This window comes from Oryx dammah, unplaced genomic scaffold (assembly GCF_014754425.2).
Source record: "Oryx dammah isolate SB20612 unplaced genomic scaffold, SCBI_Odam_1.1 HiC_scaffold_26, whole genome shotgun sequence".
NCBI classification, from domain to species: Eukaryota; Metazoa; Chordata; class Mammalia; order Artiodactyla; family Bovidae; genus Oryx; species Oryx dammah.
In genome coordinates this window covers 79,417,631-79,443,524 of record NW_024070210.1, presented here as the reverse complement: position 1 = coordinate 79,443,524, position 25,894 = coordinate 79,417,631, and the positions used below count along the sequence as shown (strand labels likewise).

Here is a 25,894-nt window from a genome sequence, read left to right as displayed (position 1 = left end):
AGACAAAGGCTCCATGAATATGGAAAGCTGTTCCTTTAACCTAAGATTATCAAAAAGAGCATCTACATCAAAGTTGATCATGAACAAAACATCGTAGGAACATAAGTGAATGGTTCAGTAAAACAAGAGGTTTAAATATTTAGAAACCCTGTAAAGCAGCCTACAAAGGGTTGGGGGGTGGATGCAGCACCCAAGGACTTTTACTTAGAATACAAAATGGAGAAATCAGGTTATTAATATGACCAAGCAGCTGAACTAAAGGATATTCAATGACCAGTTGTCCTAATGGAACCACCCAAAATAAGTTAGCTGAACATGTAAGCTTTGCAGTTATCATTAAACATTACTTTTCATTTTTTGAGGGTACCTTGGGGTAACCAAGAAAGGCTACCCAGGCCCCAATGTAACAATCTAATGCTGGTATGGGTAATTCATTTGTACATAAATCTTACTAGCCATTCTTTTATATTCCCAGGCTCAGTTAATTCACCTCTCAAATGCCAATCAAGACTGCATGATTTTTCAGAAAATTCAAACTAAACACATAATGTTCCTGCTAGTTGTAATTTTAACTCCTGCTCCTTAATTTAGGTTGCAATTTCCCCTCCACACCACCAGCATTTCCAGAAATGAGAATTAACAGCCATCTGGGACTTAAGAAAGGACAGGTAGATAAACAATCCATACACCCAAAAGGCCAAACATTTTTTATTTTCAAAAACAACTTTATTCATGACACATATTAAAAAAAAAAAACTCCCACCCCCTGGAAATGAGCTAAAAAAATAAACAAAATCCACCTCCCACCTCCCTGTTCCCACTTCCTCCCATTCCCTCCAAATAAAAGGGAAAAAAAAGGCAAAGAAAAACAAAACAAAAAAACTGAAAAACAAAAAACACCCCAAAACCCCCCAAAACAAGGTAGTGCATTCCCCAGGGGAAAGGGGAATTTACACTGGAGCCGCTGGGAGCGGAACGGAGATCTTCCGGCTACAGAAACCTGCAAAGAAAGACACTCAAAACAGAAAAAGAAACACAAAAGGAAACAAAATAGATCACCAGGCAATCTGGAGGGGCAGGGAGCCAGAAAGAGGGGCAGGGTGGGTGGCAGACCTGGCAGGACAGGAGCAGGCAGGAGGGGACTGTGAAAGTTAGGAAGATGGAGGGAAGGTAACAAGCAGAACAGTTTGGTGTCCTTCCAGAGCCCTGGGTAAAAAAACCCCTCCTACCTCCCATGCCCACCTACCCTTGAGCAGCCCCCAAGGGGGCAAAGGGGAACAGGGAAACAGGGGGAGCAGCTTGCGCGATTGAGACGTGTCCATGGCGAATCCCCAGAGTGAATGAGCAGCCCCCTGCCCCACTCCCTGGGCCTTCCCCTACTCCCCAAAGCAGGTCCCTCCTCAGCAGTTAGTTATGGGATTCTCCCCCCTTCCACAGTATATCTTTTTTTAAAAAATATTTTTTTTCCATCAAGGTCATCTTCTGTTTTTCTTTTTTTTTTTTTTTTTAATTCTTTTTTTTTTTCCTTCTTTCCTCTTTTTTTCCTCTCTCTCCTCCTAATACACACTTTTTTTTAGTAAGGGGAATACCATGATGTCGCTCTAGCCCGGCCCCTGGAAGAAAGAAGGAGAGTTAGGTGTTAACATGATCACTAAAGAGTTCAGCACAAGCCCCTCCCCCGTGGGCCCTCGCCCCAGTTACTGTGAAGGGAAGAGGGGAAAGAGGTTGCCAAGTCCTAAAACTGATCCCCACAATCCCAGAAACAGTGACACACCTGGCAAGTGAGAGGGGAAATTAACTGTTATTACTTCGCCAAACAGGGGCAATAAAAAAATACATCTGAGACACAGGGGCAAGAAAAAGGACTACTTGTTTATCCAGTTTTCAGTTCTCCACAGCTCTTAAATGCAAGGCTCTCACCAACAGATCTTCCCTAATTCCTCCATGGAGCAGAGAGGCAAATCTTGTGAAAAGCCAATATCTATCCACCTAATCCCTCTATTTAAATGTATAAAGATGGAAGTGCAGAACCAACATGGATGCCACACCAGGCCCAGCATGCATGTTAACCTTGCAAAAGCCTGGCTAGTTATTATAGTAGTAAGTATCTTGATCCTCCCACGTAGCGTTCCAGGAGGATCAACTAGCCTCTGGTTTTCTTCAACCCTTCCCTATCTCTGGGAAACGAAGCAAATGTCCAAGCAGTACTTTCACTGCTCTGAGGCCCTGTTCTTCCCGGGCCTCCTGTGTAAACATTTTCACTGCCATCAACTTTCATGGGAAAAAAAAAAAAAAAAAAACAGGCTGGGAGAAGCAGCATCTCTCAGAACAGGGTGGAGAGATCCAGCCCTTATCACGAATTCCGGCTCCAGAAAAAAGATGAGACTGGCCGCCTGGCCTGCAACTACCTTCCTCACCCTGCACAGGCAGGAGACCAAGTCCCTGGAACCAAGGGGGAGGGTAAAGGAGGGAGGTTCCTCAGGTGAGGAGAAAAGGAAGGGTTCATGGGAGGCGGGGGAGAGGAGCAGCCCATCTATCCTGACCTGTAGACGCGACCCCGGGGCCTGCTGTTAAAACCACTGTAGAATCGAGAGCGGGAACTGTTGTAGTTGGTGGTTCGGGCACGGTATCGGGCTCGTGGGAAACCTCGGTCTGTTGTGCTGATGCCTGGTCTGTTGGTTCGTTTAGGGATCACCTGAGAGTGGCAAGCACAACAGAAAGCCTTAGAGTCAACCCGGGGAGTTTACTGAGAACCAGAACGATGGGATGGGGCTTACCTTGATCTGTCTTCCTCTAAATAAGGATTCATCTAAGGCCAGGGAAGTCCTCACTGACTCTTTGTCTGAGAACTCTATATACGCAAACCTGAAAAGAGTACCTGTCACTTCATCTGAGGTCGAAAACAGGAGCTCATAGGTAAAATCCAATTTGCAAGCATGCTTTGAGTACAATGTGTTCATATTTTTAACTACTTGTCCAAAACAATTCTTAATGGAATTCTTTAATCAAAATTTGCACCTACTCCTGGAAAATTATAAAATAGGATACAGAGGGCCCTGGATTTCCAGAGGGTGGAACAAGGTGAAGCCAAGCAGAAGCCACCCCTCCATTCTAGCTCATGATCCCACCCACACCCAGCCCTCATCTGTTACCTCTTGGGCCTCTGAAAGCAATTTTAAGTATAATCCCTGATACATAACACTAATACTGTATCTTAAAAGATGAAGACTACTTACTTTAACATACAGTTAACTTACTGCTCAATGTAAAGCATAATTTACCTACTTTTTAACTGTGATTAAAATGACCTCAGCTTCCCCACACTTACCCTTTGGGATGGCCACTAAATTTGTCACAGAGTATAGTAACGCGGTTGACTGAACCACAGCCATGGAAGTGTGCTTCTAGCTCTTCTGCTGTTGCACCATAGTCCACCTGTTGGGGGTACATTTCACAGGCAATAGGCAAACTCGCATCTCAACAGACACCCTGCCAAGCCTTTGGGCTGAGCCATCTTTGCGACCCCATGGACTGTACCACGCCAGACTCCTCTGTCCCTGAGACTCTCTAGCCAAGAATTCTGGAGTGGCTTGACATTTCCTTCTCCAGGGGATCTTCCCAACCCAGGGATAGAACCCACATCTTTTGAGGCGGCAGGAGGACTCTTTATCACTAGTGCCACTTGGGAAGCCCCCAATATACACCAAAGCACATCGAATCTAGCTCTCTAAGGAACTCTTCTCCTTCCAACCCCAGAGCCTCTGCTAATCACCATTAACTCTCACCTCATTCTAACCTTCCCTCCACTCCTTAAATCCACCACCTATCCTGAAAAGAGTTTCCATCAAGACTGCTATTAAATAATCTCCCCAGCTAAGAGCTCCCCCAACCCCAATGAAGGCCCTCATACATACATTGCCAACATAGATGGAACGGGCATCAGCCTCCATCTTCTCCTCAATGGACATGATCACTGGGCCAGCTTTGAAGAAAAAATAATCAGAAAACAACCCTTGTTTTCTACTTGGGCAATATATGCACCACCACCACCATCACCACCATTAGTAAAGGCAAAGATTTTGGTCTGTTCAGTTCCCTGCTGTACCTATTACTTAGAAAAGTCTAGCACACAGTAGGTGCTTACTAAATATTTGACAAGTTATTGAACAGATGAATACATTCTTAAAATTCAAAGAAAACAGTAGATGAATCCCCTCCTGCTCCCAAATCAAGTCCCTATTGTACCCTTGGTTGAAATGATTTGAAAAATGAACAAAATTAAGTGGGCTGAGACTGGACATTTTGAGATTAGAGGAGAAGCCCCCTGCAGCTGGGCATTTTCTCTTAGAACTCCTAACTAAAGGGTCTTCGACTGAACGAAAAACTATTAGACTTGAAGGTCAAACACCAGCTGGCAACCTCCACAAAGAGTAGAGGAAGACTAAGAACAAAGAGCAACACATTTGTAACAAGGACAAAGGGAGGCACAAGACTACCATCACGAAAACATAGGCCTTGTCTCACAAAGGTCAGAGAAACGCACAATGGACTATGACCACGGCAACTGCCCAGTAATTGCTCAGACGAGCAGCTCTAAGGTTCCGAGTATCTAATTCCATATAAACCGTACTCTCATAACCCTTCCCACCCGAGGACCTGGGCTCCGCGTGCAACCGCCAGTTACTCACCATTGCCCGGAGGTGGACTCATATTCATCTGCTTCTCTACCTCGTTCTGTAGCTCCTTTAGCTTCTCAGCTTCTTCCTCCATCTCCCTAACTCGAGCTTTGATCGCTTCCAGCTCCTACAATGAGTGGGGAGGGTATGGAGAAGAGCTTAAGAGGAACCAACGCAGGGGCTCTGCCCTGCGCTCGATCCGCGCGCGGCCCCAGCCATGCTCGGCCATTTCCTTCGCCCCATGCGAGGGTCGTGAAAAAAAGAAAAGCAAGCTACCTTCTCTAGTACAACACTAGGCACCCATGACGCCGGAGTCAACCCGGCTGGGCCCCTTCTGGCGGTCGAGGCTGCGTCCCCGGCCCGGCCCCAGCCACGTTATTCCCCGCCCACCCCCACCCCCTCCCGCCTCCCGCTCGCCCGAGCTCTGTGCCTCCCGTGACCCGGCCGGTCGCCGGCCTCCTCGCTCGCCCTCTTTCCCTCACCGGGTCCTCAATGGCGCCGTCCCCCGGGTCACCCTCGACCAGTCCCGGCTCCTCCTCCTCCTCCTGGTTGCCGGGGGCTCCCGAGCCAGGCCCAGGGCCCGGAGCTCCCGGAGGGGCGCGGGGCCGGGGCGGCTCCTCTTCGGGCTCGGGCTCCGGCTCGGGCTCCAGCAGCAGCTCCTCAGGCTCCAGTTCCTCAGACTCCAAGCCGTTCCCGTAGTCCCCAGCGCCCCCCGGGGCCCCCTCCCCGGCCTCCCCACCGGCCCCGGGCACAAGATGGCGCCGCCGCCCCGGCCCGGAGCCCCGACCGCCCGCAGCCCCCGCTGCTGCTGCCGCCGCCGCCGCCGCCGCCATCGCCGCTCAGACTGGGGCCCGCCGCCCAGCGATTGGAGAGCTGCGCCGGCTTCGCCGAGGATTCATTAGTCAAACAGCCTGCCCGTCACCACGAGCTAGGGCTCCATTGGGGGATGTTACTTGGCAATCAAATAAGACCCCACCCCTAAGGCGGGGAATTGCGCCAAATTCTCAAATCCCGGTAGGGGAAGTCGGTCTGTCAATCAACACACGTCCCACCTCCTCTCAAGTCCTTAGGTAACAATAACGCCAAGCTGTGACGACGTTACTGCTTCTCCCCCGCCTATGGGAGGATCTGCGAAGTATAATGCTCGGTGATTGGCCGCTGGCAAGGCGACGGGAAAGGAACAGCCTTCCGATCGCCTCGCCGAAGTGGCTCAGTCTCAGATGCCAATTGGCTCGCGAGATTCGAAGAGCTGACACCCATTTCGCGACAGGTGAACCTTGCCCCCGAACGGACTGCCGGGCTCCCATCGAGGGAAACCCGAGGTCACATGACTAGTCTTTAGGAGGCCGCCATCTTGATGCTGCTGGTCGCCAACTAGTGAGCTCTTGGAAGGTAGAGGCCGGAAACTGCGGCTGTTCCTGGAAACCGGTCTTCTGTCAGGAATGCACCAGTAGACGGGATGTTGCAGCAGAGGGTTCTAGACGGCGCTGTCCAGAAAGGAGTTTACCTTTCCTACCTAGGTTATTGGCACCACTATCTATCCACCATCTGTCAGGTCTCCCCAAACCAGAAAGCAGGGAGTAATCCTCACTCCAGTACCAGTCATGAGTCTTCTGTGTGCTGTCTTTCTGCACAGGCATACTTTCCAAGCATTCTGTTCATGCCCCAGTTTCAGCCTGTTCTGCTTATTTACAGCCCCTTAATGGATCAGCTTCCAATGGGTCACGACCCCAGTTCACACCAGATAAAATCTCAAAACTCCTTAGCTAGATCTTAGAGAACTCCAGACCAGGCTACTTCGTGAATGTTATTTCCATGCTTCTCATTCCAGTGGGCGTATCTGTACCCAAGTCTGTGCCTCTGCATATGCAGTCCCTCTTCAACCAGAGCAAACCTCATCATCACCTCCCCTCCGAAGCCTTTCACTAGCCTCCCCCTCCTCTCCCATCACAAGCGGGCCTACCTCCTCTGAACAGTTCATCATTCTGTGCAGCCTTTCCTAGCTAGTGCTTGTGAGAGCTTGGAGATGAAAGGCTGGTCTCTAATTATATTTGCATCTCCACCTTAGGGCAATATGCCTAGCACAGAAGTGTCCAGATAAATGTTTGTTGACCAGAAGATACATTGACTGGGGATCTGGATGTCACCCTTCATTTACCACGCTTTCCGAGACTTCAGACCTTGGTTCAGACCCCAGAGGAATTCCACCACACCATTGCACTCTGAGATACCAATGATGAAATCTAGCCCTGCAAGACAGGGTTGCCATAGTTTAGTGGTGCTCCTATACATTTATTAAAAAGGACGGAATGGCGGTGCTAAGTTGGCAAGAGGGATAGTTATAGCCAGACCAAGCTACAGTTTGAAAGCCAGATTCACCTGAGCCTAACCAAATAGTTACTGAAACAACCTGGAGAGGATGTGCATAGCTTGGTAGTCGGTTTTGGATAAAAGGAGATTCCTATTAGCAAACCAAAAAGTCAGCTTCACAATATACCCAATTCTTCCCCTCACCCTCAATTTCCTCCCTCCCCCACACACAGATCCTTACCTCAGGAACAGGAGAACTTGGAGCAGAGTCACAGTTGCTTAAAATTTCACCGAAAAATACTTCATGAGCCATCTCAGCTTCACTGGTCTGGGAGAACTAAGCTTAGCCCCAAAGATAAGCTCTAAAAAACTGAGTTGGCTGGAAGAAAAATCTTTTCTACTGATTTTAACCAAGTCAAGACTTGGATGTTCATTGGTACCTAGTTTAAGAAAGCCAATTAAGGGAAATGGGATTTTTAAAATAATGCCTTTAAATCCAATTTTGTTAAGAACTTGATTTTGTAACAGGCACCATCCTAGACTCCTTGTTATGTTATCTCATTGGATTCTCAAAACAACATTATGAAGTAAGGAATCACAAAACCATAGTCTTTTTTAGGGATGAGAAAAGAATGAAGTAATTTGTCCAAGTCATGGAACTAATTAGAAGTGAGCAGGGAATTCAAAACCAGATTTAAAAGCTCAGACCAAAATTACTGTTTTAATATACAAAGAGAACATTATGTACGATGCTGAAGTTGGGAAAAGACTAAATTCCAACAATAGACAAATGTTTAGGCAACCTATAATTACATCACAAGATTATGCACTGGTTTTTTTGAAAAAGGTTTACACTATGATAACTTGCAAAAATTTTTGTTAGGCCAAAAAGTAGAATGTAAAATTGTATATAAAATGTGATTAAAGCTATGTATACCTAGTTTAAAAAAAAAAACAAAAAACTTGGGCATTGAGGGGAAAAATGAATAAGAACCAAGACAATCTTTTCTACGGCAATATGCAACATATTTCTTAAATACTGAAAATTTTAACCCAGTAATTGTGTGTCTTCTAATCTGTTCTAAAGAAATAATATAAAACCTAGATAAAATTTTGAGACTAATGATGTTCATCAAAGTGAAAAAAAATATAAACAACTTGATTGTCCAAAGTGGGCATTTTTCAGGAAAATTATTATACAAGCATATATTGTAATTTTATATAGTCATTGTGTCTTCAAAATGTGTAATGACAAGGAAAATGCTCGCAATATAATGCTAAGCAGAATGGCAGTATACAAAATTATATATACAGTATGATCATAAAATATAAGCACAGACAACAGAAAAGAAATATACCAAAATGTTAATAGTGATCCTCTCTGGATAGTAGGATTATGATTGATTTTCTTTATAATTTCCGATGTTCTATGATTTTTCCACAATATCAATTATTATTTTTATTTAAAATTTAAAAAACACTCCAACTTCCCAACTTACTCAATAAGCATTTACTTTTACAAACACATTTCCTAAAGATATTTGAATGGTGATTTGTAAGATACTTTCCTATTAGGCTGTAAACTGTAGAAGGCAGGGACACCTTCTTAATTATCTTTGCATTGCCATTGGCTATCACTGTGCTCAATAGGTGCTAACTGAATGGATGATCTGTAATAATCTTTTTAATATATATTTAATTGGAGGATAATTGCTTTACATGTAATAATCTTATATCATGCATTTGTTGATGCATAGAGAACATCAAAGAGATGTTTTCCTCTGTGAATGAATTTTTAAAAAATTGGTATGTAATGATACAAGGTTCACCCATTATAAGTATACTTTTCCTTCAGTGGAAGTGAAAGTGTTAGTTGCTCAATCCTGTCCTACTCTTTGCGGCCCCATGGTCTGTCCATGGAATTTTCTAGGCAAGAATATTGGAGTGGGTTGCCATTCCCTTCTCCAGGGGATCTTCCTGACCCAGGGATCAAACCAGGGTCTCCTGCATTGCAGGCAGATTCTTTACCTTCTGAGCTACTAGAGAAGCCCCCTTTCCTTCAGTAATAACCTATAAATAGAAGGCCGTGGAGTTTCAGAACTGTAACTCAGTGATGTTGTGCCCTAGGAGGAAAAATGCGTTAAGGAAAGTGAATGGTCAGTCTAGTTGAGAAAAGAAGAATTAAATCCATAAAAATGGATGCGGGCATGTCCAGTTCTGTCCAGAAGGGAAAAGTTTTCTCACTAAACATATAAATACTTAGGTTCCTAATATAGTTTCATCCCTATTTTTAACTCCTGCTTTGACAATTTTACCTTGACTGCTCAATAATTCCCTCTCATCTGTAAGTACATTGTTTAATATGGTAGCCACCAGTCACACATGGTTACTCTGAGCACTTAAAATGTGAAATGGTCTGAATTGAGATGTGCTGTGACTGTCAGATATACACTGAATTTCAAAGACTCAGGATGAAAAAGTGACTAAAATGACTTAATAATTGTTCAACATTAATTACAGATTGAAATTATAGTAGTCTTTATATACTGGGTGTAAAAAATACTATTAAAGTTAGTTTTACCTGTTTCTTTTAGCTTTTTTTAATGAGGCTACTAAAAAAGGTAAAATACCTATGTGGCTTGCATTCTATTTTGACTGGACAGTGTTGACACAAAACCTTGGAGCCTTGATCATTTACTTACCTCTGTTTTGAGTCCATTCCAATTATTTTCTAATGCCGAGTCTGCCCTGGCCTACCTTAACTCCCTAGGTCCAACCTTGAGAGGAAGTGGGGTTGCCATTAGTGAGAAGGAGCCTCTGTTGGGCTGCTTAATCTCCATTCTGCTAGGTTAACTTTTAGAAAACTTTGTTCCCTGAAAATCTTGTTTTAATATGCTGTACCTTATGAAATGTGTTCCTTATCAAAATTTCCAAAAATACTGATAGCAAAAAAAAAAATTACCCATAAAATCCACCATCCAGAGATAATCACTGATATTTTGGCATCTGCTCTTCCTCAAACTTTCAATACACAAATACATATAGAGGTATATATATGTATGTGTGTGTATACATTTTTTTTTTTTTTGCAAAATGGAATCATACTGTATATATTGTTTTCTACTCTATTTTCTTTTTTACCTAATAAGATACAGAAACACTCTTCCATGTCAATAAAAATATTTTTCCAATTTCATTTTTCATGACTTTATTCAGAAGTTACCTTAGGAATGAGGACTTTTCTGATCACTCTATTTATCATTGAAACCTATACATCTTCCCAATCCTACCCTAATGAATTATTTTTTCTCCATAGCATTTGCCCCTAACATGAAATGTTATATTAATTAATGCTGTGAAATTTATTTATTTATATAGGTAGATAGTTATTTAGCTTTATTTGTTTCTATTGCTAGAATACAAGTAACATGAAGGCAGAAATTTGTGCCAGTTTGTTCACTTCTCTAGCTCAGTGCCTAAAACTGTCCTCGGCACACAGAGGGTGCTTGAGTGTTTGCTGAATGAATGATTGGATTAATAAAAAACTATACATATTCTATTATCTTTTTTGGTTGATTTAAAAAATGTTAAAAAATTAAAATATTATTATTTTATTTATATCTCAACTGTATCCACATTTAAGACAGCTTTTAAAGTTTTCAAAGGATCTGCTCTCAACTAAAAACAGAATATCTATAATCCATCCATTTGTTAGTATAACTAAATGTTGCCCAATTTTCATCAGAAGTGGCATTTGGAGAAGTAACATTCACAGAGAACTGTGTGAAGAATAAACCATTCATCTGTCCATTTAGATAGTCTGAAATTGAGCCCTATTTTAAACTGTGGCAGCAGAGAGCATATTTGGGCCTAATGGTGGTGATTCTGATAAAACAAGCTTAGGACCTACTGAATCCTCCTTTGGTGTTTCTCCAGGCAACAGTAGTGTAAAACTCAATATTGTATTGATATTAGGTGTTTAGATGGTCATGTCCACTAATGGCACTGTCTTCTCAGAAGAGCCACAAAAGTTTGCTACCTTGAGGAACTGAAAAGTTTTATAAATCCTAAAAGGGATGTGAATCTCATTGTTTACCAATTTACCTTAGCTGCCAAGAAGCTCAGAGTTGAATTCATAGCCTACCTTTAGTATCTGGCAATACTGCGTATAGAATGCTTTTCTGTGTTAATTTTCCTTTTGCTGTCATTTTATTATAATATTTCAATTTTCCCTTTACCCTTACTTTAAAAATCTATATTTTCCTATTGTTTTGTCTGTTGTATTATAGTAAGATATTACAAATGCTTTTTGGAATTAGGCAAATTATAAACCAATCAAACCACAGTAGGAATAAATGCACTAGCTAATATAGCCGGGTGATAGGAACCGTTAAGACCATCTAACTCCCTTTTCCCAAAAGCCATGCTCACTAAGCCACTTTCTGATTTTAATGGCTTGTCCTGTAGATTTTTCTATACAGAGAGAATAGAAATGCAACAGTACATTCCTCTAAGCAGTGTATTTCTCACTGCAATTTAACACATAAACTAAATACCATGTTATTGCATTGGATTATAGAAAGACTAGAAACTCCCACTTGTAATTTCAAATTAAGATATTATTCTTGTCAGACATGACTTTGATATGGTCCTAGACTAGAAGTACAGAGGGATGGGCTAAACAATTCTATAGATCCAATCCAGTTTAGCAGTTCACATTAAAATGGCTGAAACCAAATGTCTAAGGGGACCAGGAAAGTAAACAAGGGCTCCATTTTTGCCAGACTTAAGTCTGAAGTAGGTAGCAGGATATTGAGAAATGTTCATCATCACACACTTCTGATCAGGGGCTAAACCACAACTGGGGATTTGATTCCATCATAAAGATTTTTGATAGGTTTTCTTTGTTTCGTTTTGGGTTTTGTTGTGGCTATCCCAAAGCACCATATACACGCACCCTCTCAAGGCTTGGGTTGGCACAGATGCAGTTCTTGGCTTTGGCATTTGGCCGAGATAGGGGGGTGGAGGAACAACTCTGATTTTTTTTTGGCCCGGCTTTCAGGATCTGAGTTTCCTGTCCTGGGATCAAATTCAGGAACTTAGGCAGTGAAAGTATGGAGTACTAACCATTGGACTGCCAGGGAATTTTTTTCTTTTTTTTAATCTCAATATTTTCCCAAATCCCTATAATCTAATTCTTGGCCTTAACAAGGTCATGATGAAATGATTAGATCAAGAAATGTCCTGACCGCAGGCTATACAGTATAGAAGTCACAAACCCTGCTCAGTCCTTCTCATTAAACTTCTGGGCTTTATTTATTTTCTTAATACGACCATTACATATTACACAAAAATAAAAGTCAAATGAACTTGGTATTTATAAATTATTAAATAAAAATACAGGAATATATATTTATATTTATAGAGCTTTTCTTCTCTTCTAAACTAACCAAATCTGTTCTCCCGCCGCTTTATGATTTTAAAAAAGTAAAATAGTGTATGCCCCAGGATAAGTGGGGAGTGGGGTTAATAAGTGCAGGACCTAGTTGCCCTACCTCTGCTCCTTCCTTGGCCTAAGCAAAGTCCATATTTGTCCCTTTGGGCTCTGGAGAGCAAGAAACACCCTCTCCACCTATTTAATCTCTGAAAAATGGCAATAAGATTTATTTCCCTTATTTTTTAAAAAATGAAATGGATTTAAAAATTGGGAGCCATACTCAGCCATCTTGGCCAAGAGCTAATCCCAAGGAACTATATGGCTCTAAAAGAGAGTCTCTAGTTTTCCCTGACAGAAGAGTCTCTGGGGTTTCCATTCCCTCTCAGGCTAAGAAGGGCAGGACATGTCAAAACTGCCCTCCGTGGTCCCATCCAAGCTATACCTCTGGAAATCCAGCCCATGCCCTTTTCCCTTTCAGAAAACAGCCTCTCCTTCCACTCAGGTGTGAAGGCCTCCGAGCAGGGCTAATGGTAACTGACCATGGTCCCTGCCTCCGCTGTTTGCTACAGGCTCCAGGAAAACTACGAGGGCTAGACGTTCTGTGGTAGAGGGCCGGGGGAAGTCTGCCCCAAACATGGGGGAGCACAGGCTCCAATTTGGATGGTCTAGTCAGTGGTTTTCCAACTTTCTTTTTTCAGCAGCAAACCCCTTAATGCAAATAAAATCTTACCCTGAACCCCGATATGTAAGACAGCTACAGGGGAGCTGTTCTGTTTGAGGGCAAGTCGCCTAGCCTGCTCAGCACCCCAGCTTCGTCTCCCCCAAGGACTCCTGAGGCAACCCCTAGGAAACTTCAGGCTCCTGCCAAGCAGGTGGAAAACCAACGGCCTAGTTTGTCCTGAGCAAGTCAGAGACCCCCCACACACAACCCAAAACTGCCTACCACAGACCAGCTCTGAGTGCCTGGTACCAGCATACTCACAACAGACCAAGGGGCCCATGCAGTCCACCACCTCCCCTATAAATATCATTAAAAAGTGCAGCTCTCCTCAAAAGCAAAAGTCTGAGCTAAACACCTGAGGCCAATTTTGGTCCCACGTTTTCGTGAGTACAACTATGTCGCCACATTCTAGGACCAGTGAAAATCTCCAAGAGTCAACCATGGTCTAGCTAAGCAGGTCAGTGCTCAGGATCAAGGGCAGGGTTCTAGAGCACTGTGTCAGAAGTCAGCATTGGAAAGCAGCAATTTTAGCACCTTGGAAAGTGCAGCAGTGAGGTCTGGCTCAGGACATGCATCTGGAGTGAAATCAATCATGTCTTTCTCAAAAGAAAAAGCTGTCATCTGAATCTGTTCTAGAGGACTGTGCGCTCTAAAGTTAACATCCTCAGACTCTGAGGTACAGACAAGTAACACCCATGCAAACAGTGTGGCCTCCAAGAAGATATCAACGCTTCTATGTCATGGGAGGTACTCTGGAACCCAGACACCTGGCCTTTAATGAAGCAGCACCAATGCCCACCACGTGGACCAGGCCAGTCACAGAGTTTACACATCACCCTCACACGCATGGTGTTCAGAGCTGGAATGTTCCTCTCAAGGCATCCACAGTCTTTCCGAGACACAGTGCAGGACCAGACTGTATTCCACGTCTGCATTTACGTCCACACACTCAAAATGAAAATTAGTCAAAAGCCCCAATTTAGACTTTAAGTTTGGATACAGAAGGTCCCAGAGATAGGGAACCCTTTAGGCACCAAGGCGCCCCAGTGGGAGAGGAGGGCAGGGGCAGCTCCAGCTCCCAAAGCCCCCATCCACCGCAGGCTCCACAGCCCTGCCTTTGTGTCAGAGCCCAGGAGGCAGCAGCAAGTGTGTGATGCACAAGGAAGGGGGATGATGAAGGAACAAGGTCAGCTATAGAACTGCTCTTCTCTCCAAAGCCCTGCTGACAACTTTCTGCAAAAAAGCGGCCAGAGCCCTCAGCCTGGATACAGTGTTTCTCCCTCAGCCTTGAGGCAGCAAGATAAGGGGGAGAGTGAGGGGAAGGTTGGGAGGAGGGACAGAGAGCTGCCCTTGTTCTCACCACTGCTAGAGGGAGTGAATGTTTTCTCTTCAAGGAATCTCACCGACACCAGATTAGACAAGCAGCCCAGCATGCACACTCATGTCTCAGCAGCCCTCAGTCATAACACCTCTTCCTAGCCCATGAGAACCCCAAGCTCCCGTTCCAAAGGGATGTGCCTTCTGTATTTGCCCCAAATCCCACCCATTGAACGGAGATGCCAACCCCCTCTGCAAGTCCACCTCCCTCAGGGCAGCAAATCAAGCTCCAGGCAGAGTTTCGTGTGCCTATACCTACAGGCATGATCCTTCCCACCTCCCCCCAGCCCTGGAATGACTCCATCTCCTGACTTTCCAAATACATTCCACAATGTCTCCAGCTCACTCTTTCAACGGCCTGCTTGGCACACTCAGCTCCCTCACACGCCACCTTTCCCCTTCCAATTCCTGTTCCATGCCCATTCTTTCCCCCACTTCTTCCAAGGGCACTCCTCCACTCTGCTCTTGCTCTCCTGCCCCCCAGCCACACCTCACCCCACCTGGCCCTGGACTTTCTCACTTGCTAGCGAAAAAGGCCCCTACGGTTACCAGGGCCCCCAGTGCCACGGCCCCCGTCAGCACTGTCCTCACTGAGGCCCAGTTCCCCTCCCGCAGACGCCGCGCCTCCTCCAGGGCCCCGTCCCCGTATAGAGCTGTGAACTCCGCCTGTGGGAGAGAAGGGAAGCAGGAGAGAAAGAAGGAGAAAGGGAGATCAGGAGAGGGAAGAGTGGAGAAAAGAGGAGAGGAAGAGCTCCAGTTCCGTCCACTGCAAGCACCACCCCACCCCCAGCCCCTCGGATCCCCCATGAGCACCTGGCTCATTTGCCCTTCTCTACCTCAGGTGAATCCCATCTGAAATTTCCCTGGCCAAAAATTCTGCTCAGAACTGGCATCCTTTGTCAAGGCTTGTCTGGCCCACCCATCCGTGATCCCTGACCCCGCCCATGCCATGCACTCAGGTGTAAAAAATTTGTGATGGTTGGATGCCATTTCTGTGCAGGCACTACCTGGCTACTGTGTGTTCTGTCCTCTGCTTTGGACCATGAGCCCACCGAATGATGACTGCATGGCAGCCCTGGAGTGCAGAGTTCAGAGATGCCCATAGTGAGGGCACCTGATTCCACCCAAACAGGCACACTCGGACCCCACGCCTCATTCCCAGCACAACCGCCCCCCAGCTCCAGCCAGAGCCCCCCATCTTCCCCCGGAGACCAACTTTTCGGAGGGATGTGCAGAGCAGCAATCGAGAAACTTCTTACCCAGCCCCCACTGCTGTGGATCCAGTCAGCCAGCCGAGTCTCCAGGTAGGCCACCATCCACTCCTGCACTTGTCCCACAAGTGGCTCCATCTCCTTGTTGACACTCTCAGCACACAATGCGGCTCCAAAGACAAAGAAGGCCACAAGGCGACCCCAGTTGGGGCCCCCTTGGAAGAGTTCATCAGAGACCTGGGTGAAGCGTTGCTGGGCTGAACCTGGGGTCACATGCAGCTGAGCTGCCAGATCGGAGAAGGTGCGCCGGAAGCGGGTCTCAAACTCATCTCCAGCTGCCCGCATGGCTTGGTGTAGCGGGTCAGCTGCTGGGCCCTCCCCAGGGCCAGCTCCACAAACATACCCCTTCTGCCTCAGCTTATAGCCCACAAAGTCTGCCACTAGAGCCCGTGTGTCTGGGGCCGAGGCTGGGGTCGCCATCCGGGCGGCTGTTGGAGTCAAACATAAAAGACTGGCATGAATGTATGGTCAGAGGCCCAGAAGGAGGTATTTCAGGTTTGGCCAGCCCATGAGACAGGCAGGGAGGTGAGGGGAAATCTCAGAGACCTCTGGGCCAGGAGGGGTAAGAGCAAGAAAATTAAGCCATGGCGAGGGGCCCCACGGCTAGAGGGGCTGGCCCTTAAATTCGTAATATGCCAAATTCAATATAAAACAAGTAAATTTCATCTAAAATACTTTAGATTCTTTCCACAAGACAACAACAGCTCTATGACACCCCTACAACCCCTCCCCCTCCAGTACACACCTTTTTGGCTAGAGGAAGGGGCTTGGGGCCTCCCCAGGGGCAAGATGCAAAGATGCTGGCAGAGGCACAAGATGGGGGAGGAGACAGGGGCCGAAGGGAAAGGAGGCGAACCAAAGGATTGCCTGGGACAGAGAAGGAAGGGGACACTCACCCAGCCTGGATGGCAGCTCTTAGGACCCAGCACTGGTGGCAAGGAGCCCCCAGCTGGGGCCTTTCATCCTCCTGCCCAGCCTGGAGCCCTGGGAAGGGGAGGGGAGATCAGAGCTAGGTGGGGAAGACTAGGAATCAGGGTCTGGGCTGAGAAGGGCTGGGGTTGCAGCTCCCGGGACCAGGCCCCTGCCCCCAACGCTCTACCAGCTGTGTGGCCGAATCCATGTTTAATGACTGTCCTCCCGGGAAACCCAGGGCCAAGGGCTTCCTGCCGACACCATCTCTGCTCCCGGCTCCCCTCAGTGCAGCCCAGAGGCCCAGCTCCTCCCTCACCCCCACCCTCAGCCAGGCTCCAACCCCGCCTGCCTGCCAGGTTAGGGATCTCACGGGTCAGGCCGCTGCCGGGATCCGGCTGTTTCCTGGTGCAGGAGCTGGGAGGGAGGGAGAGAGGGAGGAAGGGAGGGAAGGAAGGAGGGAGGAGAAAGGGGGGGCAGGAGGGAGGGCCCGGCGCCGGGTGATGATGGGGCCCAGAGATGCGTCCAGAGAGAGGGGCGGGGCTGGGACGCAGGCTTGGGAAGAGCCACAGCTCAGGAAGGGAGAGGGCCGCTGGAGGCCAGGAAGAACAGGGCCAGGAGGGCATTGAGGGCCAGGCAGGGCTTCTGACCCTGGAGACTGTGGAGAGAAGCCGGCTGGGCTTCCTGAAACCTTGGAGCAAACTCAGCATTTCCAGAAGGTCTCTGATGTTCCATGCACTTGTTGAACTCTTCCAGCCCTGGAGTGGGTGCCCAGAAAAGAGGAACAGTTCCCATACTGGTGGGAACTGTCTGCCAGGTGCCTTACCCCGTGGGACTGGCAGACGTGACACAGACAGCAGACACTTCCTCTTCTCTCCAGGACCTTTAACCCAGTGGCCTCTGTGTGAGCTGGAGCTTTAGCCAAGCACCCGGGAGCCAAGACTCGGATAGGCAAGCAGTTTCTGCAGGTAACTTTTCTTCATCTTCTTTCTTCCTTTTTAAATAATCAGATTGGTTTTCTTTTTAATTCTTTCTACCCAGCGCATGAACTTACACTCATTATGAAAAAGTCAAATAATATAGAAGTGTAGAGAAAAAAACACCAGTCCTCAGTCCCTCTGTCGCTCCCAAAATCCCACTTCCCTCCTGCAAGTTGCCAATGTCAAGGTTGACGTTTATCCTTTCAGATTACATATATGTACACACATACATGAATGTCTATTATTTATACCAGACAGTATGTTTACACAGGGTGTGAAGCCACCTGGCCACAGCCGATCCACACGAGGGCACCCTCAGGCATTCTGGCTGGGGCCCACTGGCTCTCACAGCTGGCACTTAGTACAGCTCCATTTGGAGGACTCTCCAACCAGACCAAAAGAGGTAACCCTTCCCTGCTGGTTCCTTTGCTTCTACCTCCAGTCCAAGCCTTGGTATTCCCATCTGCCCCAAACTAAAGAAAGGTCTTTTTTGTAACGATGGTAACAACTAACACATTTTGAAGACTTATTAGGTATTAAATGCTTTCTTTACATGCTTAATATTTTATTCTCACATCGATCCTTCTTATGTTGTGTTATTCTCATTTTATGGATGAGCAAAGTGAGGCTTGGAGATGTTAAGTAATTTTCCCAAAGCCACATACTGAGAAGATAGGCCTCAACCTAACTGTGATTTGAAAGTTTGTCTTAACTTTAACATTGTACTGCTTCAAGGTCCCTCTTTGTTTCCAGTAATCAATGTTGTTATCATGCCGTTTACGAGGCCAAGCCAAATCCACACCATTTCCAAACTCAAACTCAGTTCTCCCCAATATTCTGAACCTAACATCTATTTCACTCCTTTATGACTGTATCCTTTCAACCATCTGCACTTCTTTGCTCTTGGGATAGTCATTCCAGATGCTATCAGCAAGTTTGCCTCCTTTTTTAGAGAATAATCTAGTCCTTCATTTGCAGTCTTGATTTCTTCTAAGATGTTTACTTGAAATAAAAACACTTTTAAGTCTCAGGATCCAAATAGATTTCTCTCTGCCTGCCCATTCATTTAAAGCTCGGTGAGAGCAGGCACTGAATCGTACTCACTTTTATATCCTAATGGCCTAACAGACCTTCAGTAAATGTTGATTGAAGAAATCACTCGATGCCTCTGGCCAGTTATTGAGCAGGCCCAGTCAGATGTTTGAAGATCACTGCAGTGGCTACTTAAGAAACAAATACTGTTGGACCAACACAAATTACACCAGGTCCAAGGCTGTGTGCCTCAAGGATCTTCTCAGACCAACACCACAGAGCCAAGGAATGGCAACTCAGACAACAGAGCTCTTCCCAGAAAACCTTGGGCCATGTAGGCTGACACTGAACCTTACCTGTTCCGTCAATGACATATGGTACCAGAGCAAGGAAGACAGTTTTAAACTGCTTGACTATAACACAAATTACTGTAGCATTATTTCATACCCTAAAATATGAAAAGAATGTGTTTTCCGTGGATTACATATGTATATGTAAAATAAGAAAATAAAATTCAGTATCACTTTAAAAATGAGTCCTGGTTAAAGAGCATTGCTATGCTTAATACTGGAGTTAAAATGCCAACAGGAATAAATTGTATAATAAACAGTATATGTCTCACTATTTGTTTCCAACTTAGTCACTTGTGATTTTACACCCTTGTTGCTTTAGAGATTCCATTTCTACTCTAACATTCCATATTTCAGTGCTCAGAGAAAGTTAATTATTACCATGAAATGTTTTAATCCATTTAATATAATTAAGTGTATAAAATAGTAGACTCTAGAATGGAACTGCTGAGATTCTAATTCCAGCTCCCCAAATATTAATTTATGTGACCTTGGGCAAGAGACCTACCCACTCCTTCAATTTTCTCATCCATAAATTAGGCATAATACTCCCTCTCCTATGATGAATGTACTATATGAGTTAGTGTTTGTAAAACAATGGTACCTAGCACATTGCAAGTGCTACGTAAGATCAGTAGGGAGTTAGAAAAAAACTAAACAAAACTTCACTTTTTTCCACAAATACAGAAAAAAAAAAAAAAAGGAGTAAAAAGCAGCTCTGTGCTCTTCTTGGAGCTCTCACTGGAACTACAACTCCACAGCCCCAATTCCAAGAAAGATATGTGATGATTCATTCAATAATTTGAGGGCCTACTATGTGCTGAAACTTACCACGAATCAGACACAGCCTCTGCTGCTCAAAGAGCTTACAGTCGGGTTAGAGATCAGAATTTTAATCCACTTTTTCTTACAGATAAGAAAACTGAGGTCCAGAGAAGTTGTGCCTTGCTCAAAGTCACACAGCTAAATAGCACCAGAGGTGAAACCAGAAACTAGGTCTTTCCACAACTCTCAGCTCAAGAACTCTTTCCAAAGGGCCACCCACCTATTTGAGCGCCACATCTCAATTTCTATTTGAGGCTCTACCTAGCTTTTGTGACTTCCCCGTATTTGCACCCACCACTACCATCCTCCCAAACCTGGAGCCTAGGGTTTAGGAAAGAAAACATTGAGCCCAGAAGACAAAGTTACAGGCTGGGCGGTTTGAACCTTCCTCTAAGAGAAAAGAAAAAGTTGCTCTCGACTCCTTGCGTTAACTCTTCCGGTGCCGGAAAGGCTGAGGGCCTTTCAAAAGAAAAAAAAGGAACAATGGTCCCACTCTGGACCGATAGAGTGGAGTGCCCGCCTCCTGGTGCAGCAGCATCAATGATAGATGGAGAGTCACTTGTCACAGGGCTGTGGGCGGGGGCCAGGACCCGCGAGGGCCGCGGGACCGGAGGGTGAGCGCGGCTAAGCGCAGGCTCAGAGGAGACAGCCTGCAGGAGGTGATGGTCAAAGACCCTGGGAGAAGGTGGCCAGTGGGAGGAAAGGTAGTCACTTGGAGACGAGGCAGAGCTGCAGAAAGTGGAGGATTCTGGAGGTGACAGCAAGGAGAGCACACAACTGCGAGGGGTGGCTGAAGCTTCTGTGCGAACACCGGCCGGGTGAGAGCTAGGAAAGGAGGGCAGCGCGCCGGCGCCGCCGGAGGGTCCCGCCTGGGCGGGGGTTGCCATGTCTCGCGAGCGGCACCCCCGCACCGACATCCCCCGCAACCTGAGCTTCATCGCCTCGCTGACAGAGCGCGCCTACTACCTCAGCCAGCGGCCCAGCCTCGAGGAGGAGCCACAGGAGGAACCAAGTGAGGGAGGGACGCGTCTCGGGGCCCGATCCCGAGCTCCAGGTCCGAGTCGGGGGCGCCGGGCTCGTTCTGCGCCCGCCGGAGGCGGCGGGACTCGGGCGCTCCGCAACCACAGTCCCGATACCCGTAAGAGAGTGCGTTTCGCTGACGCGCTGGGGCTGGAGCTGGCAGCCGTGCGCCGCTTCCGCCCGGGAGAGCTGCCCCGGGTGCCCCGCCACGTGCAGATCCAGCTGCAGAGGGACGCCCTCCGCCACTTCGCGCCGTGCCAGCCCCGCGCCCGAGGCCTCCAGGTAGGCGGCAGAGGCACTCCGCTTCCCCAGGACTTCCTCAGCTTGGCCTCGGCGGACGTGTGGGAGTGGATTTACCTAGAAGCATCCATCTCCATCCCCAACCCTGGGCTTGCTCTCGCTCACCCACTTTGGGGTTCCCTTTGGCGAGTTCCCTAGGCCACTCTCCCTGCTACCCCCGACTGCCCCGACGCCAGGGTCGGCCTCCGATTGGTCCAGTGCCTCGCCCTGACCCCGCCCCCGTTTCCCCCCCGCCCCTCTCCTTCCCCCGGCTCCCTCTTCCCAGCTCCTCCTTTCCCTACAGGAGGCGCGCGCCGCCCTGGAGCCGGCGAGCGAACCCGGTTTCGCCGCCCGCTTGCAGGCCCAGCGCATCTGCCTGGAACGCGTCGAGGCGGGCCCGCTGGGCGTGGCCGGGAGCGCGCGTGTGCTGGACCTGGCCTACGAGAAGCGCGTGAGCGTGCGCTGGAGTGCAGACGGCTGGCGGAGCCAACGAGAGGCGCCCGCCGCCTATGCCGGCCCGGCCCCGCCCCCTCCGCGCGCCGACCGCTTCTCTTTCCGCCTACCGGCGCCACCCATTGGAGGTTCCCTGCTCTTCGCCCTGCGCTACCGCGTGACGGGCCGCGAGTTCTGGGATAACAACGGCGGCCGTGACTATGCTCTGCGTGGGCCAGAGCACCCGGGCAGTGGCGGAAACCCGGAGCCCCTGGGCTGGATCCACTTTATCTGAGACGCAGGCTGCCGACGGCGGAAAAAAATCAAAGGCACCAGGAGGGTTGGGAGATCCCAAACATTTGCCTGGGAGGAATGGGAGAAACCGAGATTGGCGGGGAGCTGTCCTAAGGAGTCAAGTCAGGGAGGGCGAGGAGAGTGGGAGAAACCAAAGGGGTGTAGGGAGTGCGTGGACTTAAAGAAAGCCGAGGAGACTGGGGTGGATGTGAGTGGATGAACCCATATCATAGAAAAGGGAGACGGAAGGGGTGCTGGAATATCAGAAAAAAAGCAAAAGGACGATGGTGACGTTCTCTTCCGTGCGTGGGTACTGGGAGAAAGTGAGTAGGTGGGTCAGGCCTATGTAGTCAAAGGTTCAGGACACCTCTTTGATACTCAGGAGGTATTTTACGTAAACTAGAGACATACCGCAGTTGAAATCATTTAGATTACTGGTTCACTCCCTCTTACTGGTCTTTGCCACCCCAGGTCCCACAGCCCTGTTGTCCTAGCTTTAACTCAGCCATAATTACCTTGCTTAAGTCCCAGGAATTTGGCCATTGCTCCCCAGCCCCCGGCATTAATGACAGGATTCCCTTGTCACCCCTGCAGTCCCTGGATTCAGTCTCTGCTGACTGGCTGGGGAGTGATGGCAGGTAACAGTCAGAGCTCCTTCCTCCAGCGGCAGCCCTGGGGATGAAAATGAAAGCAAAACCAACTCCAAGCCTTGTAGCTAAATAATCTGGTGCCTAAGGGGTGAGTTCGATCAGGAGCTTCCAGAAAAACGCCAGCCTTACCGTTCTGGGTGCCTTCTAATGACCTCTAAGCACTTTATGGACTGTATTTGTCAAGGGACAAGCGAAACACAGGACTCTTTCTGCCTGAGAAGAAAAGGAAATCACTGACTAGCTGGATAACTTTGGGCAAGTTACTTCACCTCTCTGGGCCCCAGTTTCTTCCTTGAGAAACTGCATTTGGATTAGTTGATCTCTTAGGCCCCTTCTTGCTCTAACATTGTATGATCTGTGAGGGGCAGAGTGTGGATTAGAAGCCACATTCTCCAGCCTGCAGTTGGAGTGCTTACAGTTCAGAACACACAGCACCCCAAGCATCTGGTTGGGCCTGAGAACGGTCCTCCAGTTTTTGAGACATGTTCTAGAGCCCAGGAAACATCCCATAACCAAGCCTGCAGTCTCAAGGTATTCCAGGGCCTCTTTCAAACCACAGCTCATCCTCTGCCCCCTTGCTTTTTGCTTTTGCCCCACAGACTTCCAGCCTGGGTGCTATGAGACAGCTTGGGGGAGGTGCCTCTATCGGGGAAAATGATGCTTGGGAGCCCCTAAGATGAAACAGTGTTGGTGACTTTCTTGAGGTTAAAGGGTTATTGGTATGAGAAATGGAAAACATTTCAAATAAAGAAACAGAGCAGCTTGAAAATTAAATGGTGCCAGAAGATAGCAGTCTCTTCCATACCCTGAGCAAGTGAATGGGAAAGCTGGACTCTCGTACCCATTTTACATTCATGCCTTATGTCTCCTGGTTAACCTCTGCTGGGTGTTTGTTTTTTCGCTCCTTTCACCCTGTTTCTAAGCTCTTCTCTTTCCTTCTACCCCTCTCACCATTTTCATTTTCTTGTAGCATGTAGGGTATTTACCTTCATTTCCTCTAGTTCCATCTGCCTCCCTCTTCATCCTTGTTGATCTCTGCTATTCCTTCTCCCTCCAGAAGGAGTGGAGAACCTGCTTCCTTTTCTCCAAGACCATGGTTGGTCCACTTTCCTCTCTCAGGCTCCTTCTTGACAGTCTTCTAGAAGGGAGAAGAAGCAGTTCCTGATGCTACAGATGAACATGGAGCTCCCAGGTAACCAGCTGCCCAAACCCATTTCTTTCTGTTACTGATTTCTCAAAAATTTTTGGATTCCCCTTTTACCACTCAGTGAGAGAAGGTAGACACACATGTGCCCATACATGCATTCAGAATAGAGTATGGGGCTTGTTTATCATGCCCCTCCTCTCCAAAACCGTAATTCTTTAAAGAAAAAAAAAAAGGTTAAAAGAGAAACCCCGAGTCACTCAAATGCCCATTTAAATGTCATCCTTATCTGATAAAGAAAACAAAGAATTTTATGTATCTTGTGGATCACCTTCAGGTCAGAGTTCCAGCAGAGTGAAGAGAGAAAGTGTACTGGAAGCCACCAAGCAATGCACTTTTTAGTCACCAGTGAAGACCCCAAGAGAGGATAATGGAGCGGGAGGGTTGCTTATTGTATATGCATGACCGTGTATTTAGCAATCTCAAGAGCCCACATTTACTTATTTATCCACTAAAATCTGGTGCCTTGCATGCATTATCATCCTCAACCCTATGAATTGAGTAATGTTATTCTTGTTTGAGAGAGAAAACAGTTCAGAAAAGTTCAGTAATTTATTCAAGATCACACAACTAGTAAATGGCAGAGCTAGGGCTGTGAACGCAGATCTCCAGAGCCTCTGTGCATAAGCATGATGTCATAATATTTTCCTTCAAAAACAAAATTAAAACCTTGCAATTAAAAAAAAAAAAACAGAAACCCTTGCCACATATCTTATACTAGGAAAAGACCAGTTTCTAATTGTGCTCTGCCTTCCCAGCCTCCCTAACTGGCTTGGGAAAGGCAAAGCACTGAAGGTCCCAAGCTTCATCTGCTCCTTCCAGAAGCTTGCTGCTGCTTTCTGTGACCCTGTGATCAGCAAGGAACCACTTCGCCTGCCTGCTGGAGAATTTAGGAACCCATGTGAACTCCAGCCTTCCCATACACTGGGATTCTCTTCTGGCCCTAGGTAGTCCACACCTGTTGGCGTGCTGTGCACCTTCTTACCACCCCCCACTACCCGCGCCCGACTCTAGCCTTGAATTGCCCAGTTCCTTAAAATTTGCACTGGAAGGGTTCATGAACAGGCTAATTGCTGGATCGTCTGCTGGATGGTTGGTCTCCTGGAGCGCGAGTAATACTAAGGGGATAAATGCAAATGGATTTGGGGTCAGGGAACCAAAGAGAATTCATTGTTCTTGAGCTTTATCTCTAAGAATTACCATTGTTCACCCATTCCTCTATTCTCAGCTGTATAGAGCCAAGACATGAGTCTTGTGGTTTTTCCATACAGAGTTGCCACAGGGTAGCGGTGGGAAGGTGGGAAGCTGCAGGTCAAATCAAATCTGACATGAGAAACACTAGGAATTTGGCAGAATCTTTAGAGGTGTGTCATGTGTTAGGCACAGGACTTTCCTGTAAAGCCTGATGACTACAAACAGGAGCAGTTGATGGAATAACCTGTCAGCCATGGACTGGGAAGTACCATATGAGAAACCTGTACCATGGGCACAGGCTGGGTCCTTGAAGCAATACAGCAGGAACACTCTTGCCCTTTCCTCTCATCCAGACCTCAGATGTCCTTCCTACATACTCTTCCTGTTCCTTTGTTTTCCTTTATGAATGTAGCTCATCATTTCTCTTCTTAATAAGCCCTAACTCAGCTTTCCAATCTCATCCCACATTTCCTTTCTTCTAACTCCTATGTTTCTCTGGAGCTTCTCTGGATCTTGGCAATCCAGAGATCACAGAATTCAGAGACCTGAAAAGGCTTGTCTTTAGAGATCATTGGGTCTAGATTCCTCTAGAGATGAGGACACAGGTCCAGAGATGAGAAGGGACCCCAGCAGGGTTAGAGAATTTGTTAGTACAACTGCAGATGGGACTTAAACCCAAGCCTCCTGACCACATTCTATTCCCAGGCTAGCCTCCTGACCACATTCTATTCCCAGGCTAGCCTCCTGACCACATTCTATTCCCAGGCTACCGAAGAGTCCTCTCTCCACGGGAACAGACCCATGATTTTTCTTGGCAAGGGATATATCAGAAGTGTTTCATTTTCTGCTTCTAGTTTCCATTCCCTACTGCATTCAGGCAGAAAGAGAAACAAAAGGACTAGTATGTCATTAGCCTTGGCACTTGTTTCAGTG

The 25,894-nt window shown here is 47.1% G+C and overlaps 2 protein-coding genes across 7 annotated transcripts; one reads left to right on the top strand and one right to left on the bottom strand.

Moving 5' to 3' along the window:
• Positions 1-1,513: 1,513 nt before the first annotated feature.
• LOC120853435 (bcl-2-like protein 2) lies at positions 1,514-20,707 on the bottom strand. Of its 6 annotated transcripts, none has more exons than XM_040227251.1 (7): positions 5,159-6,258; positions 4,689-4,803; positions 3,915-3,982; positions 3,329-3,435; positions 2,778-2,865; positions 2,544-2,695; positions 1,514-1,613 (listed from the first exon to the last, which is right to left on the bottom strand). In XM_040227251.1, exons 1-7 carry the CDS (start codon positions 5,507-5,509, stop codon positions 1,574-1,576), a joined length of 921 nt encoding a protein of 306 aa, XP_040083185.1. In that variant the 5' UTR covers positions 5,510-6,258; the 3' UTR covers positions 1,514-1,573. The 6 variants fall into 6 exon arrangements, with proteins under 6 accessions (XP_040083185.1, XP_040083191.1, XP_040083186.1 ...); XM_040227257.1 differs by lacking the exon at positions 5,159-6,258 and adding an exon at positions 4,953-5,059; XM_040227252.1 differs by lacking the exons at positions 1,514-1,613; positions 2,544-2,695; positions 2,778-2,865; ... (2 more) ...; positions 4,689-4,803; positions 5,159-6,258 and adding exons at positions 10,541-15,187; positions 15,781-16,220; positions 16,689-16,776; positions 17,075-17,179.
• A 48-nt stretch (positions 20,708-20,755) lies between these two features.
• On the top strand, positions 20,756-24,458 carry PPP1R3E (protein phosphatase 1 regulatory subunit 3E). The gene is made up of 3 exons (XM_040227258.1): positions 20,756-21,190; positions 21,492-23,755; positions 24,045-24,458. The coding sequence occupies exons 1-2, from the start codon at positions 20,774-20,776 to the stop codon at positions 21,912-21,914; spliced, it is 840 nt and encodes a 279-aa protein (XP_040083192.1). The 5' UTR covers positions 20,756-20,773; the 3' UTR covers positions 21,915-23,755; positions 24,045-24,458.
• The last annotated feature ends 1,436 nt before the right edge of the window (positions 24,459-25,894 follow it).